The sequence below is a fragment of the Centruroides sculpturatus genome, unplaced genomic scaffold (assembly GCF_000671375.1).
Source record: "Centruroides sculpturatus isolate CEXI.00-Female unplaced genomic scaffold, Cexi_2.0 scaffold1463, whole genome shotgun sequence".
Classification (NCBI taxonomy): Eukaryota; Metazoa; Arthropoda; class Arachnida; order Scorpiones; family Buthidae; genus Centruroides; species Centruroides sculpturatus.
The window spans coordinates 68447-85612 of record NW_019385611.1 but is presented as its reverse complement, the minus strand read 5'-3'; the positions used below and the strand labels follow the sequence as shown (position 1 = coordinate 85612).

Here is a 17166-nt window from a genome sequence, read left to right as displayed (position 1 = left end):
ATCTTATTTTAATAAAACATTGAATGCAAAGCAGTTCTTGTTATAGATTGTATTTACTTTTCCATAATTAAGTAATTTTAACTTAATATAAGCTAAATAATAATATTAATAGTATCTACACTTTATCTACATTATACTAGTATCTACATTAATAGTATCTACACTAATATTAATTAAACTAATAATATTATTAGTATCTACACTTAATTTATCAAAATAGATTTTGTATTGGAAAAATTAAAAAATAATAATAAATTAATAGTTATAGTTAAACAGGCTTTTATTTTTTTATACTTTTAATTAAAAGAGAAATACAAATTAGAAAAGATATAATTTTGCTAATTTTATTAAATAAAAACTTTCACACTAATTTCAAATAAGCATTCTATTTTAATGATAGCAATTACATTTATTGATTCATTGCACATACACTATCTTTGTCAGTTATGTCATAAGAATATGCTTAGTCAAGAATTTGGTTAACTATTGTGATGGAGCATTGTATTAGCTTGAATTATGATCTGGCACAAGAATGAAACAGCAAAAATATTTGAATGGTAAAATAAATGATAAGAACAATTGTCTGTGTATTTTTAATAATTATATAACATTTTAAAAAATATATTTCTAATGTTTTTTAAATTTATATTTTTAGTTTGACCTAGTTTTTTTTTTCTAATATAAGAAAAAATTACTTTTTAAAGTATAGAACAGGTTTCTAAAGTATTTATTTAGAAAAATTTTTTAGTTGAGATATTTTCTTTAATTACAATGCATCTAAAACAAAATATTATCTGATTTCAGTGGCACAGTAAATAAAGATGAAATTGTATCTACGGAACAAGTAAAGTGCCAAGAACAGAAAGTAACTGTCCAACCCACCACTAACGTATCTTCCGGGCCTCAAATCAGCACCAAAAGTATTTTTGCTCCTCGTACTGCAGACATGAATAAAGGTTTTCTCACATTTATAGATGATAAGAGTGGTTTGACAGGTAAGGTTTAAGTCAGATATGTTATAAAACTATTTTATTAACTCACACTTGTTTTAAACAGAATTTAAATTCTGTTTAAAACAAGAGTGTTTTGACAAAACAAAATTTTGTTTTGATAATTTAAATTATCAAAACAGAATTTTGATAATTCAAATTAACATATTAAATAATTAGTNTTATTCATAATAATGTGATATAATTTTGCTAATTTTATTAAATAAAAACTTTCACACTAATTTCAAATAAGCATTCTATTTTAATGATAGCAATTACATTTATTGATTCATTGCACATACACTATCTTTGTCAGTTATGTCATAAGAATATGCTTAGTCAAGAATTTGGTTAACTATTGTGATGGAGCATTGTATTAGCTTGAATTATGATCTGGCACAAGAATGAAACAGCAAAAATATTTGAATGGTAAAATAAATGATAAGAACAATTGTCTGTGTATTTTTAATAATTATATAACATTTTAAAAAATATATTTCTAATGTTTTTTAAATTTATATTTTTAGTTTGACCTAGTTTTTTTTTTCTAATATAAGAAAAAATTACTTTTTAAAGTATAGAACAGGTTTCTAAAGTATTTATTTAGAAAAATTTTTTAGTTGAGATATTTTCTTTAATTACAATGCATCTAAAACAAAATATTATCTGATTTCAGTGGCACAGTAAATAAAGATGAAATTGTATCTACGGAACAAGTAAAGTGCCAAGAACAGAAAGTAACTGTCCAACCCACCACTAACGTATCTTCCGGGCCTCAAATCAGCACCAAAAGTATTTTTGCTCCTCGTACTGCAGACATGAATAAAGGTTTTCTCACATTTATAGATGATAAGAGTGGTTTGACAGGTAAGGTTTAAGTCAGATATGTTATAAAACTATTTTATTAACTCACACTTGTTTTAAACAGAATTTAAATTCTGTTTAAAACAAGAGTGTTTTGACAAAACAAAATTTTGTTTTGATAATTTAAATTATCAAAACAGAATTTTGATAATTCAAATTAACATATTAAAGTAGTAGTAATGTTTTTAAAATTATGTAGATAAACTCCTTTTGTTTGAATAATATTCAACAGTTTACTTAGTATTAAAACAGAATCATGCTTTAAAATCTTTTGCTATTAGCATTATTCATGTTAGAGCATGATTTTTTTCATATTTCATTAAGATATTTAATGAAATTGTACTTTCTACTTCTACCGACAAACATTCATTTTTCTATTAATGATATATATATATCGTTATATCATAAGGATATATATATCATTAATATAAAAATGAATGTTTGTTGGTTTTAGTTATTAGATAATATATATATCATTACATATAAGCATAATAATTCAATTATAATGGATAAAAATTATATACTCATGTAATCTTAACAAAGAAATAAGAAAATTATAAATTCTGAAATTTTTTGAACAAAAAGTTTAATTATAAGAGAATTAACGAGCAAATGTAATGATACACTTTTTTAAAAAAAGCAGAGAAGTAGAAAATTTTAAAAAAGTAATAATGTTCTCTCATTAAAATGCAAATATTTCTTCAGATAAATATTAAAAAATTTTTATAAAACTAATATGTTAACTTAGAGAATATAAGAACTTACAATTAGAATTGTCTTTACATGCGTGATAATTTTTATCTATTAGTATTAATCTTCATTTTTCATAGAAAAATAAGGATAAACTTTTAATATTTTAAATTATANAATTTGTTTTTTTTTTTGGTTTTTTTTACTCTTTCTATCCTATGGGCACTAAGAGAAGTTCTTTTAGCAAACCCATTATGGGTTCGACAAGACCCGCAATAGGCGGCCGGGTGATGAGGAACGAATTTCCAGAGCAGTAAGTAGACTGCCATTTTGATCGCTCGGACATCCGGCTGTCCGTGAAATGTGTTTATGAGGATATCTAGAGAAATGCGTTGAATTCAACAAGAATAAATTATTTATTGAATTTTATTCAAATGTGAACTTTTTAAAGCGCATTTAATTACCATGTTATAATTTTGTTTCTGTATTTAAGGAGTGTTTATTGTGTTGTATGTAAAATAGGGCTGGCATAAATACAGTATTAACAATGTAAAAACACGTAAACAGATACTAAAAATATCTTCTTTACTCGCCTATGGACATTTTAGACTGTTTTACATAATTTGGCAGAGGCGTAGCCTTTAAAGAAAGGTCGTCTCTGCTGTAGAGAATAGTTTGTTCCTGATGATTGGACATGGCGAGTAAAGAAGGTTTTTAGTATGTATTTACGTGTTTTTACATTGTTAATAAGAATGTTTATTGTACTTCTCCTTCCTAATATTAGCATCATTTACTGAATATTATTATATTTAGAATTATTAATCATACCTGGATGGTTGCCATTATCGTTTTTCTCTCCAGCCATAAATCAAAACTGACCAATTAACATTTCGATATTAATATTTTTTAATCCGTTAAAACATCAGAAAACAAAATACCATCTTTACATTGCAAAAAAGTAAACGACTAACTGCTGTTATATTAAACATTGTTAATTTATTAATAGTTAATATTTTTATTTTTCAATCTTACACTATTTTAAGTGAGAAAGGTGGTGTGCTGCTTGTTATATACTAAAGTTGGAATCCATTCTCCTGACTTAAAAGTTCATAAAACAATGTGTAAACTTTGAAATCATGTAAAGAGTTAGTTAATGAAAATAGGTTATGTGTATTTTTAAAATTACATAATTTTTAACAAATAAATAAGTTAATAAATCTAAAAACATGTTAATTTATACTTCATTTTCTTATTTATAATTATAAAAATATAAATTTTATTCATGTATCAATATTGTATTTTTAAACTACAGATTTATGATAGCTCTTGTTTGATACACCTTTTTAAAATTATTTTAATTTTTGTATTGATATATGAATAATTTGCTTTGCATTAAGCAAGCAAAATATTGATGTCTATAAAAATTAAATAAACTTTAAAATTTTACAATGTTTTTAGTAATTTTTAACATAAAAATTCTAATAAACAAAAAATGCCACCTGGATTTTAATCAGTCTATAATATGGCTAAGAGCCCGTGCACACTACAGACTAAACTATCATAGTTTAGTTGAATTGTAATGCATTCTCGCACACTGCTACAACTAAACTGTTTGGTTAGTGGTGGACACACAGACTGGCCAATAGTCAGTCATTTGATTGCTTTAGTCGATAAACTGAACTTGGATTGAACGCTTGTGTTTCAACAGAAATGTGGAGAAGAGCTGCTATTATTGCTCTTATAAAACAAAGGAGAAATATTATTAAGAAAATAAGCTGAGAATATTGGGTACATCCAATATACAGTGATAGGTTATTGTGAGGGAAATTTTACACACTGCATTCTAAACTACTAGACTATCCAAAAAAGTTTTTCACTTTTTATAGAATGAGCATAACAAGTTTTAATGAGCTTGTTAAATTAATTGGACCAGCCATATCAAAAGAGGATAGAACCAACTAAATAGTCTAAAAGTTAAAAGTCTGCGCGCTAGCATAGTCCGCCATACTTTAAACAGTATGGCAGACTATGCTATCAGCACTATTGCCAACTATCGAGTTTGAAAGGAATTGTACTGCCATTAAACTTTATTATCGGCCAATTTCAAATTGCTTGAGTGTGCGCACTTGCATATGTTTTCATGTAATTTAAAGACTGATCAAACTATCTGCTAATCAAAAAGTCTGTAATGTGCACGGATTAAGCATCTATATTGGTAAGCAAGAGTTGTGGATTTGAGTCTTACTACAGATTGATCTTTTCTTTCAGAATACTCTAAATTAATTTTTTTATTTTCAATTATTAAATTTAATACAAGGTTGGACTGTTTTTTGTCCAATATCATGTAATATTTTTATGATTGATTAACCATATTGTAACTCAATTCAAATCCAGTGTTACTATTTGTTTAAGTCAGGATGATTTTATATATAATTATAAAAATGTTATCAATAAATTTATAACTTTTTTTAAAATCCATCTAATTATCAAAACTATGATTGTATTTTTACAGTTTTAATTATTTTATCATTTTCTTATACATAACTAGTCTAACAAATTTTTATACTACAGAAATAAGAATGATTTTTTTATAATTAACTTAATTCAAATAATTTTAATGATCAGAAGTAAAATTGAAATAATTATATAATCTAAAATATTCATGCTATAAAATTTTTCATTAAAATCAAATATATTTGTAAATTTTAATAAAATAATTTTATTATTTTATTAGAATTTAGAATTAGAATTAGAATTTACAAATATACTTTTCAATGAAACTATTATATAATATTCATTAATTTAATTTATTTTATAAGAATTTAAAGTAATTCTTATAAAATAAATTAATGAATATTATATAATAGTTTTATTGAAAAGTATATTTGTAAATTCTAATAAAATTATTTTTAAAAACTTTTTCAAGTATTAAAAAATTGATTTATATGTAATCAAACTTAACTATTAAGAAAATATATTATATACTTTAAAAATAAAGTGTAATTGCAACTTCCTTGAAAATTTTAAAATGTTTAATTTTTCTATATTAATTGAAAGATGTCAAACAAAGTATTATTTCCACTGGGATTAATCATAACATTTATATAAATTCATTAATTTATAATTGTTGAATATCAATCAGCTTCACTCAATTGTTGAACTGTTTCACTGTTCAACAATTACGGAAATTAAATTCTATATTTATTAATAAAATATTTTATGTTTTTAGTTTAATATTAATTTTATTAGTTTGTTACACATTGTAAGTTACAGCTTATAATTTTAAAACTAATATTCTTTTCCAAATAATAATTAACAGTGTTTCTAATTTTTCCAGATATGCTTAATGATGTGCTGTTTTCTGAAGCTTATGGTGATTGCAAACTCACTCCAGATTATGGATTGCTTTCTGATGATCCCTGTTTCTCTGTGGGAAGCAATAATAGTAGTAATTTAAGTAGTCCTTTAACTAATGATCCATTTCTTAGTTACAGAGAGGATTCTCTATCATCACCAGATTCTTGTGGTACATCATCAGATTTGTCATTATCAAAGGTATTTTATTCATTTTTGTTTATAAATTAATATTATAATAATCATTACTTAAAATAAGATTCTTATTTTTTAGTAGTAATGTAAAATTAATTTCAAAGTCTTTTATAATTTAATTTTATAATTACAAAAGTTTTGACTGATAAATATTACAATAAACATATATATAATAAATACAACTTGCTCAATAATTATTTCAAATACCAAATGAACAGCCTGATTCTTTATCAGGCTTTAAGGCAGCTTGCCTCCTGCTAAATTGCTTGGTAATTATTTAATCTTATAGTCCAATAAAGAATCTCGCTGTTCATTTGGTATTACAATTTTAATTAAACAAATTGGACAAAAAATTCTGTTTTTTGGAACTAACACAAATTTAAATAAATAAATACACTCTGAAAGCACTTTTGTATTTTAATAAATGTTTATCTTGACAGAGAGTCTATCTAACCACAAACTTAGTCTTATTTTATTCTTTTATTACTCTGCAATATTCATATTTATTTAAACATGTTAAAAGATTTATGTAAAATTTTAATTAAAGTATTTCTAATAAAATCATTAATACAAAAATTAAAATTTTTTTTTCCTAGTAATTGAAAGTAAAATGTATAATTTGAGTATTTTATGAAATTAAAATCATTAAATTTTTAATGGAATTCTTTCTTTTCTTAAAGAATTTATTAAATTTTATGTGTAATGTAAATATAAAGTGAACATTTATCAATAATTAGAAAATTTATGAAGATGAAATTTAATCATTCAGTTTAAATATTATCTTTCTTTTACATCGAAACAATTGAAAAGCTTTATCTATTATAATAAGAGCTTAACAGTTAACAATTAATTTTTATTACACCTACAATTATACTGTAACTTAATTCTATCAGAATTAAACATATCTATTTCGAAGTCAAAATTGTAAATATATTTTTATAGTAATTACATATGTTGTCCGACAATGATAGGCAGAATTTTGAAATGAAAATTCTGCTAATCATCACAATGTAGTTTGCATCATCAGCAGTGCATTAATTATATGAAAATACATGTTGATTTAGATTTCTAGTATTACCAAACTACATTCTTTATTCAGTTGTTTTATATCTTTATATTAAACTAATTCATACATTTATAAACCCTTTCTTTTTTTTCATAGTTAGAATGTATTTAATATATGTCCATATTTTTAGAGTGGCAGCATAACTGATCTGCAAAGTAGTAAATCAAATACCCCTGATTTGCCAAGTTTAGAGAGTCCTGTAGATAGATTTGCAAATCTTGATCTTAAACTTGATAGTTCAGCAATCATCTCAAGTGGAAAAAATGATTTATCATTAGGGGTAAGATGATTTAATTATTTATTTAACTTTTTATTTAATTAATTAGATTAAACCTACATACAGTATATTAATTTAGCAAATGACTTTGTTTGTATAAAAATAAATGATAGAAGATAAGCTCAAATTCTATAGTCAGTCAGAAGTCTAACTTTCCAGATTATTTTAATGCTGTATCTTAAGTTAATTACACAATGTGGATGGTGAGCCTAGCAATGTTGTGCTAAGATTAATTATTAATAGTGTGTTATATTTCGCTTATCTTTATAAGCCAAATTATGTTATTTAATTAACTTAAAATGTAGCCCAAAAATAATCCATTGATTTAAATTTGTATAAGCACTTATTATGACTTAATTACTGTATAACATATAATCTGTTAAGGAAATGGAAGTTATTAAAATGTATGAAACTAACAATTTTAATATTAGAAGTTACACAATATATATTCATTTTTCAGACTAAGATACATTTTAATTAACTGAAGATATATTGAATTTAAACATTATTTTAACATTATGTTAAAGTAATCATATTAATTTAACATAATAATGATGATATTTATATAGCATAATATTGATAACAAACAATAAAACTGAATAATGAAGCTTTCAAAAATAATTATTTTAAAACATTGATACCAGTTGGAATTTTGAATCTGCNCTTGATCTTAAACTTGATAGTTCAGCAATCATCTCAAGTGGAAAAAATGATTTATCATTAGGGGTAAGATGATTTAATTATTTATTTAACTTTTTATTTAATTAATTAGATTAAACCTACATACAGTATATTAATTTAGCAAATGACTTTGTTTGTATAAAAATAAATGATAGAAGATAAGCTCAAATTCTATAGTCAGTCAGAAGTCTAACTTTCCAGATTATTTTAATGCTGTATCTTAAGTTAATTACACAATGTGGATGGTGAGCCTAGCAATGTTGTGCTAAGATTAATTATTAATAGTGTGTTATATTTGGCTTATCTTTGTAAGCCAAATTATGTTATTTAATTAACTTAAAATGTAGCCCAAAAATAATCCATTGATTTAAATTTGTATAAGCACTTATTATGACTTAATTACTGTATAACATATAATCTGTTAAGGAAATGGAAGTTATTAAAATGTATGAAACTAACAATTTTAATATTAGAAGTTACACAATATATATTCATTTTTCAGACTAAGATACATTTTAATTAACTGAAGATATATTGAATTTAAACATTATTTTAACATTATGTTAAAGTAATCATATTAATTTAACATAATAATGATGATATTTATATAGCATAATATTGATAACAAACAATAAAACTGAATAATGAAGCTTTCAAAAATAATTATTTTAAAACATTGATACCAGTTGGAATTTTGAATCTGCTTAAATTTTGCAAATAAGTACATTTGCAAAATTTCAATATAATTACATAAAATTTTATTTTATTTACACTATAATTCTGTTTTAATTATATTGTTATTTTAAAATTTTGTAGAAATAAAAATTGTAATTTTATAAAACTAACTTGAGTTAATTACTAAAATGTTAATTGAGAATACATAGTTATTTTGTAATTATTTTAAAATTTTTAGACAAATTTTGTTGTGGTCAAGAGTTTTACCTAACTGTTATTTTTAATTTTAGTTTTTAAATACATAAAAGATTAGTTTAGGAAAAATATATATAAAATTAAGAATAAATAAAAATATTCACTTAATATACTGAACAATAAGTTAAAAATGTTTGACTAATAAAAGAATAAACTAAGAAAATACATTACAGAAGTAATATCCATAAAATTAACTTTTTAAATTATAACTTTAAAAATTAATTTTAAACCAAGTGAACTCACCTCAGAAACACAAAAAGTCACACAGCAGAGTTGATTTTTAATTTGAAGCTCTTTTCTACTTCAGTATGTAAAATTTGTTAAAATTGTTTCTCTGGTGGTAGCATAATGTAAAAGTATATGATAAATTCCTGAGTTGGGTGAAAAAATAACAGGTTATGAAGACACACTGTTAATCTTTTTGAGTGTTCTACTATTATACAGAATTTTTAATTATATATCTGTCCTTGGATCTTATCATAAATTAATTTATATAATAAAATTAATTCACAATCTATATTTATTTCCATAATTAGTGTAGAATTAAAAATATTACAAATTCTTTAGCTAAAGTGGCCAAATGAGGGCTTTATAGTCAAAATACATTTGTAGGGAATAAAATAAAATTTTTAAGTTTAGTAGTCTGTGTATTGTCTGGTGTTCTTGGAAAGCCATTATCAGCTATTCCATTACTAATATAGAAATAACTTTAGGAAAAAAAATGAAAATACAAAATTATATATAATTTTTCATGTTACACTTGTTTTCAGATGCAAGAATTTTGATATATTTTTAAATTATTGTATTGTTTCAAAATTAAAATTTTCAACTCTTTCTTTAGAAGAATAATTATGTTAAATTAACCAGAAATTATATAATATTAGAATTTAAATAATTTTATGATTATTTAAATAATACTGTATTATCATTTTTCAAAAGATAAAATTTTTAGTTTTATTTTTAATTTAAATGTTTTTAAAAGGTTACATATATAAGTAATTTATTAGTCTAATTAAACTATAACTTAAATTGAGAAATTTTATCAAGATTTTTAATATTATATCATTTTACAATTTATTTAAAATTTCTCAATATTTTTTGATAAATGAGAAATAAAATTGTAATTAGTACTAATTGTACAAAAGTTAGCTATAAAAAAATCTAAATAATGACTAATTTCCGAAGTTTTATCTCTTACAAAAGAAATTAATAAATAAATATGTTTAACTTAAATTATTCTACATTTATTGTATTGTTTTGAATATATTTGAACCACTGACAATATAATATGCTTATTTAATACAAAAATATTAACTAAGCATTGTTATTAGTTAAAATTTTTATTAAAATTATTATTTAATAATTTAATTAATGTAATAAATATTTGTTTTATGTAGACCCATAAAGTTTTAAATAGATATATTAAGCTTTAATTCAGTTTCTTGTGATGATTAAAAGCTGTATAAGATGTTTATATATGGATCTTCATAATGTATTTATTTAAAAATAAAATATTATGTTTACTAATTGTATGATGATATTATATTTGTTTAGGATGATTTTGATATGCATATGAGAGGGACATATATGTCAATGAGTTCAGATGATTTTCCATTATTAAGTCCTTCTAATTCTGTAATGTGGGGACCACAAGATTCTCCAAGTAGTAGTCCTATTAGACATTCACTAAACCACAGGTAAAATTTTAAATTTATTTTTCTGATACATAAAATGTTGTTCTAAAGCTAAACGATTGCCATAATTAATTAGGCTTAGATGTTTATATATATATACATAATAGCTGTTACTCGTGGCTTTTGCAAGCAAACCCCATTTATATTCAGTATTTCAACAACCATAGTAATTGTTATATAACACCTACCGCTGAGAATGATGAGAATTGCCGAGAATCAAACGAACTATTTTTAATTTGATCAATTTTCTGGAACGTTTACAATTGTTCTATAATCGAACCAATACGCAATAACAAATTCGAATTTAAAACGGTTTGACCATTTTTAAAATTGAAATAGATAAAAATATTTATAACAATGTCTGAAATGTTATTAATTTAATACACCTAAGTACGCGATGAAGACTAAATCCTCTCCCTCTCCTGCCCACGAGGGAATTTCGAAAATTTTCTTCTTAGTGTGCATTGCCATGGCATACCCTACCACAACGCAGATAAAAACAAAAAATTGCATCTAAAATAGTGCAGTAGAAGCCATTCTTCTGGTTAAGCCTTAATGCTATCCCTCTCCCCCCGCGGGGGAATTTTGAAAAATTCCTTCTTAGTGTGCGTTTCCATGACATACCCTAACTGTCTACCAAATTTCACCTCTTTAGGTTAAGCAGTCTGCTCTGGGCGATGATGAATCATTGAGTGAGTGAGTCAGTCAGTCAGGACAAACAATTTTATATATTTAGATATATATGTAAAAAGTTGTTTTCAGAGTTTGAAAGTTTATGCATATTATCTCAAAACAGATTGTTAAATATTTAATAGTTACTCAAAAATGAGCTATAATTTGGTTAATTAATGATTTGGTGATGTGGCATTTCAGATATAAATATTGAATCATTTGACAATACTAATTGAATTGGGTTGTTTTACATGTTATTAATTTAAATTCAGATATGTTTGGAAAAATAATAGTCTAGAATGAAACATGTAATTTCTAAATCTCATTGAAAGTAATCAATAATAATCAAACACTATTTCATAAAATTAATACTGTAATACAGTATTAAAATATTATTAATTTACTGTGTTAGAACTTTTGCTTTCTCTAATATTGGTGATTTTATCAGTAAAATGTATTCCACCTTACTGAGGAAGCCTCTGAAGTGCATTTAATAAATTTTGTTTTAATATTGGATTATCGATTTTATGAAAAAATATTTGAACATAATAATTTAAAATGTAATTTAAGCTCTGTTGCCAAACTCATGCCTGTTAACATAGTGATTGGTTTGATGGAAATAAATAATTCTTATTGTAATATACTATTTCAACTGAGAATGTTTAGATAGTATAGCTGTTATGTTTTTGTATCAGACAATATTTTTAAGTTCATATCTTTCTATAAGATATTTGCTTTTTCAAATTTTCTAAATGTAACTAAATTAAATATATTACTATTTGTTAACTAATTTGGTATTATAGATATTTAAAGTTACTAATATTTAATTTGTTAAATTGTAACTATAATTTTTTGTGAATCATTAAAATTTAATATTAATTCAAAGTAATCATATTGCTAATGTTTATATATATTATGTAAACATTATAAATACATTATAAATATGAGTTTTTAAATAATCTAAAATCAAAATTTTCTTTACAATGTGTATTCTTTAATAGAAGTATAACTTTAAAATTATTTTTAAAATTTAAAATAAATGTAATATTTTATGTTAAAAACACTTTTAGAGGTAAAATATAATTTTGAATTTTTTTTTTAAAGTCCTATCAGAATGGAGGATTCACATTTGTTATCAAATTCACTGCCTTCAACAATTGCTAAATCAAGTTTAGCAGCTCTCTTACAATCTGATGTTCGGAAAGAACGCACAAACCATTCAGTTTCTGAAAAACAGAAATACAATGAGAAAAATAATAGGTGGCACCAAGTATCATCTGATAAAGGAGGAGGGAAACCAGGAAATAAAAATAACACTAATAATTATTTGCCTGTAAGACGGGGATTTGAAAGTGGTGGACGAATTGTTGTTCTTGATGACAGACCAAATAGAAAAGATCTTCCTGTAAATCGGCATTATAATAAAAACAGTGATGCAGGAAGACAGCAAAATGGTGTTACAACTAATGGTGATTCATTACATTCTCGTTCCATTAAATCGTTAAGCATGACATCACAAAAATCAGTAAATGGCACATCTAAATTACCAACTCATGGAACAGGTATTGCAACTGGACCCATTGAACAAAAACAACCATTCCCTTCGCCGCCAGATCCACCTCCAAAACGTAGCAATTGTAATTTATCTGGACCACCAGACAGCCCAAAGAGAATGAGGATTGAAAGTGGGCTTTTTCGTCCTGGTAAGATTACTTATTCATTTCACTTAAAATTATGTTATTAAGTAAATTCCCAATTCTATTATGAAGTAAACTATCAATTACGATTCTTTTCTTATTAATTTTGCAAATTAGTTAAGAAACACACACAAGTATTCATCTAAAATAGATAAAACTTTATTAATTACATTTAATTTTGAAATTAAATTTACCATATATTATAGTATAATATATATACTGCCTCAAAAATAAGTCATCCAATTTAAAAAATATTTATGTAAAATGTTGAATTTTACCACTTAAGTTATTAGTAAATTTAAAATCAACTACTATTATTAAACTTTAAGATTTTGTGATCATTAAAACAATAATTGCCAGTTGCACAAGTTACCATATAAACTACAGAATATAAGTTACTACCTGTGGAATAAATTTGACCTTGTCCTAATCTAAAGAATAAGCTATGCTCATTGTTTCTTAAACTTGTCAGATAGCTATCAGCCAGTTAGCTGAAAAATTCTTACTGCACAGTTGATTTACTGAGAGCAATAATAAGACAAAGGAGCAAAAAATGAGTAAGCAAAAGCATGAGAAGGATTGGAATATGTATAACAATATAAATTAGGAAATTTGGTGGATTCTGTCTGTAATATTTTGATATAACTACTTTATATTAAAATAATTAATAATTTTACATTATAAAGTAAAATTCACTTTTACAACATTATAAGATCTGATCTTTCTTTAAAATTTTTTGCCAATATTAAGATAAATGTATTTTAAATATTCTAAATAAAGATTTTTCACATCAGAATTGGGATGGTTGGCCATCTTATTTCCTCACTAATATATAGAATAAATTTTAACTATCCAAAATTGGTTGATTAACTTACTCAGCAGTTTATCCCAAAGATTTACATTCGTGCAATGTGTCGAGTGTAATCATGTAGATTAGTGTTTCTCAACCTATAACGAATCATCGCCCCCTTCAACATAGTATTGCCTCCTTCACTTCAAAATTCCGATGCCAAGGACCAAGACTAATGCCAAATTTGTACTGTATTGAATAGACTAGTGACTAGTATAATGTTATTTGTTTAATTATTGTACAATATAACAAATAAAATATCTAATTATTCTTAATATAATGTTTTACTATATTGCCCAGAAAATTGTTTTTCACCTCCCCAAAATATAAATTGTTACTAATCACCCCCTCAATATGGAAAAACACCCACATGGGGGTGATATCACCCCTGTTGAGAAACACTGATGTAGATTAAAGTATTTTTAATCTTGAGATTAAAACTCATAAAAGCTGCCCTTAAAGTAAATTGATTTTAGTTTAATTCTAAAATAATAGATAATTAAAGACTAATAAAGCAAATATTTGTAACAATAAGTTAAGAGTAAAATATTTTTTTATTTAAATATTTAGGGACTAAATGGTATATGAATAAAGATTATATGACAGGGTGGCCAACCTGCGGCTCGCGAGCCACATGCGGCTCTTTGAAGGATTATTTATGGCTCTCGATAAATGTACCCGAGTTCCCTTTTCATTTTTGTGGTATTATATTTTTAAAAATTATTATCGTTCCGTATGTGTTTCAAAATGTGTTTTAAATTACTAACAACAAATATGAAAGACTAAGTGCAACGTTGTAACAAATTTCATTTCCGTCCAAGTTAAGAACGATATGACTCATCGAAAACTGCGCGAACGAACATAAACAGTGGCGTAATCGTCCATTATTGACCGACTCCAGACCAATTTTGAATTTGTAAACTGTCATTGCAATGGACAGTTGACATTGTGCTCTGGAGGAAACTCTTGCTACGGATATAATTTGTAATCTGGAATTTTTTGCATACCTTTTTAACACGTATTTAATTGAGGCTCGCGAAAAATTTCAAATTTTGAAAAATGGCTCGGACTATCAAGGAGCTTGGCCACCCTGGTTATATGATGTAAAATTTTTATGTATAGTTTTTAAAATATCTTGTTATTGATATGTTACAGCAAATATTATAATTAATATTATTCTGATCATTTATAATCAAAAAAATATAATAGAAAGTCATGAAACACATATTCTATTTTTTTATCTGCTGTTTTGAGCATAATAAAAAACTTACCTAGTGCACAACCCATTAATTATACTGTTAAATTCAGAATGTATAAAGGTGTTAGTGAATTTTTCAATTGTGTGATGTCTTTTGGCAGCCATTTTTATTTAAAAAATATTGCCAAAGGACATGATAAATGGCATAAGAAAAACTGGAAGCATGAAAATGTCCTCCATGTCATACAGGCAAAATCTTTACTATCAAGTCATAAATTTTAATTCCCTGTTCTTATTTTATGAAGTTGTCTATCTAAAAAAGATTTTAAATCATTATTTGTCTATTTTCAAAGTATAAGCAATGGTGATTTGGCAAAATGATTTCTGTCCATTATCAAAATACTCAAATAATTACAAAAAATAAGAAAATACATTATCACATTTTATAAATATTATATTATTTGTAAAAAGTAAATATTACAAGAGTAGATGTCTTTCAATATAATATTTTTATGTTAAAAAATAAAAAGAATAGAGCATAGCTTATTTTCTGAAAGGCTAGAATGCTGCTAAATACTAATATAGTGACATAATTATTTATTTTTATTTCTTTCAGTTTAAATAAATTTATTATCTAATAAAATTCAATATATCAAAAATGTAAATATATAATTTTTTTTTTTAAACTTAAAAAGTATTAGAAATTTAGTTTTTGAAATATGAAATTGTTTTTATCCAGGTGTTTTAATTTAAAATCTATGAAATTTATTATTTTAGTATTTAATAATTTATATATAAATTCAGATAGAGAGGAATTTGTAGCAAAAGCATTTGTGCTGTAATTTTAACTGCTTAATGATTTTAATAAAGCATTTGAAGTCTATTAATTATTTCATGTGAATTTTTCACTATAAAAAATCTTTTATTACAAAATTTAAGTTGAAATTTAATTTTCTTAATATTTAGGTGGTCAGATAACCCTTAAAGATAGTGTTTTATTGAATCTCTTAATCAATGGAGAAGATGCCAGCAATGGATATCATTGTTCCGGTAATAGATATGAAATGAAGGTATGTTCAGTCATATTTCTGATATTCTTTAATTTAAATCAAATTAAAGTAATAAAAATAAAATAATGTAAATTGTTAGAACATTTTAAAATTAATATTAGCTATAAGAAAATTAGCTTCAAAATGAATTAAATACTATTTAGAAAGATCATAAATTTTATAAATCCCATCATTCCAAATACAGTAAAACCTCGATTATCCGGACTAATTGGGGATGAAGGTAGTCCGGATAAGGAAAAATCCGGATAATTGAAACAAATACTTTAATTTGTCTTTTAATGATAAAACAACACGTTTTCTTTTCGACGACATATCGGTATTATTAAAAGTAAATCGTGATCAAATTTTCAAGAAACAAATGTTCGTATTGAATTTGGACTAATACTGACCAATGCTAACAGACTACCTATTGTTTAAAAGGCCCTCTGGTGGCGCAAGAAGACGGNGAGTTTGTGAAAATGCCGGGTTATCGGGAATGGGGTTAAAAAAAATAAGTACGAGTGTTTCCTCAGAAAATACTGTACTGTACTTGTATGTATTGTTTACTTGAGAATATAACAGAGAATAAACTGCCCAAATACCCTTAAACAAAGGAAAAGTACGTCCTTTATGAAGGCATAGAGCCTTTACTACAATGATTTTAATAAAGCATTTGAAGTCTATTAATTATTTCATGTGAATTTTTCACTATAAAAAATCTTTTATTACAAAATTTAAGTTGAAATTTAATTTTCTTAATATTTAGGTGGTCAGATAACCCTTAAAGATAGTGTTTTATTGAATCTCTTAATCAATGGAGAAGATGCCAGCAATGGATATCATTGTTCCGGTAATAGATATGAAATGAAGGTATGTTCAGTCATATTTCTGATATTCTTTAATTTAAATCAAATTAAAGTAATAAAAATAAAATAATGTAAATAAACACCATAACTATAA

General features: G+C 24.5%; 1 protein-coding gene across 1 annotated transcript in view; it reads left to right on the top strand.

The window, feature by feature from the left end:
• LOC111640580 (hypoxia-inducible factor 1-alpha-like) overlaps positions 1-17166 on the top strand; it is an 85502-nt gene that overhangs the window by 61462 nt on the left and 6874 nt on the right. The window contains exons 9-15 of the mRNA XM_023386604.1: positions 805-995; positions 1653-1856; positions 5863-6098; positions 7289-7438; positions 10601-10743; positions 12517-13115; positions 16124-16227. Coding sequence (XP_023242372.1) covers positions 805-995; positions 1653-1856; positions 5863-6098; positions 7289-7438; positions 10601-10743; positions 12517-13115; positions 16124-16227 — 1627 coding nt within the window. The remainder of the gene's footprint in view (positions 1-804; positions 996-1652; positions 1857-5862; positions 6099-7288; positions 7439-10600; positions 10744-12516; positions 13116-16123; positions 16228-17166) is intronic.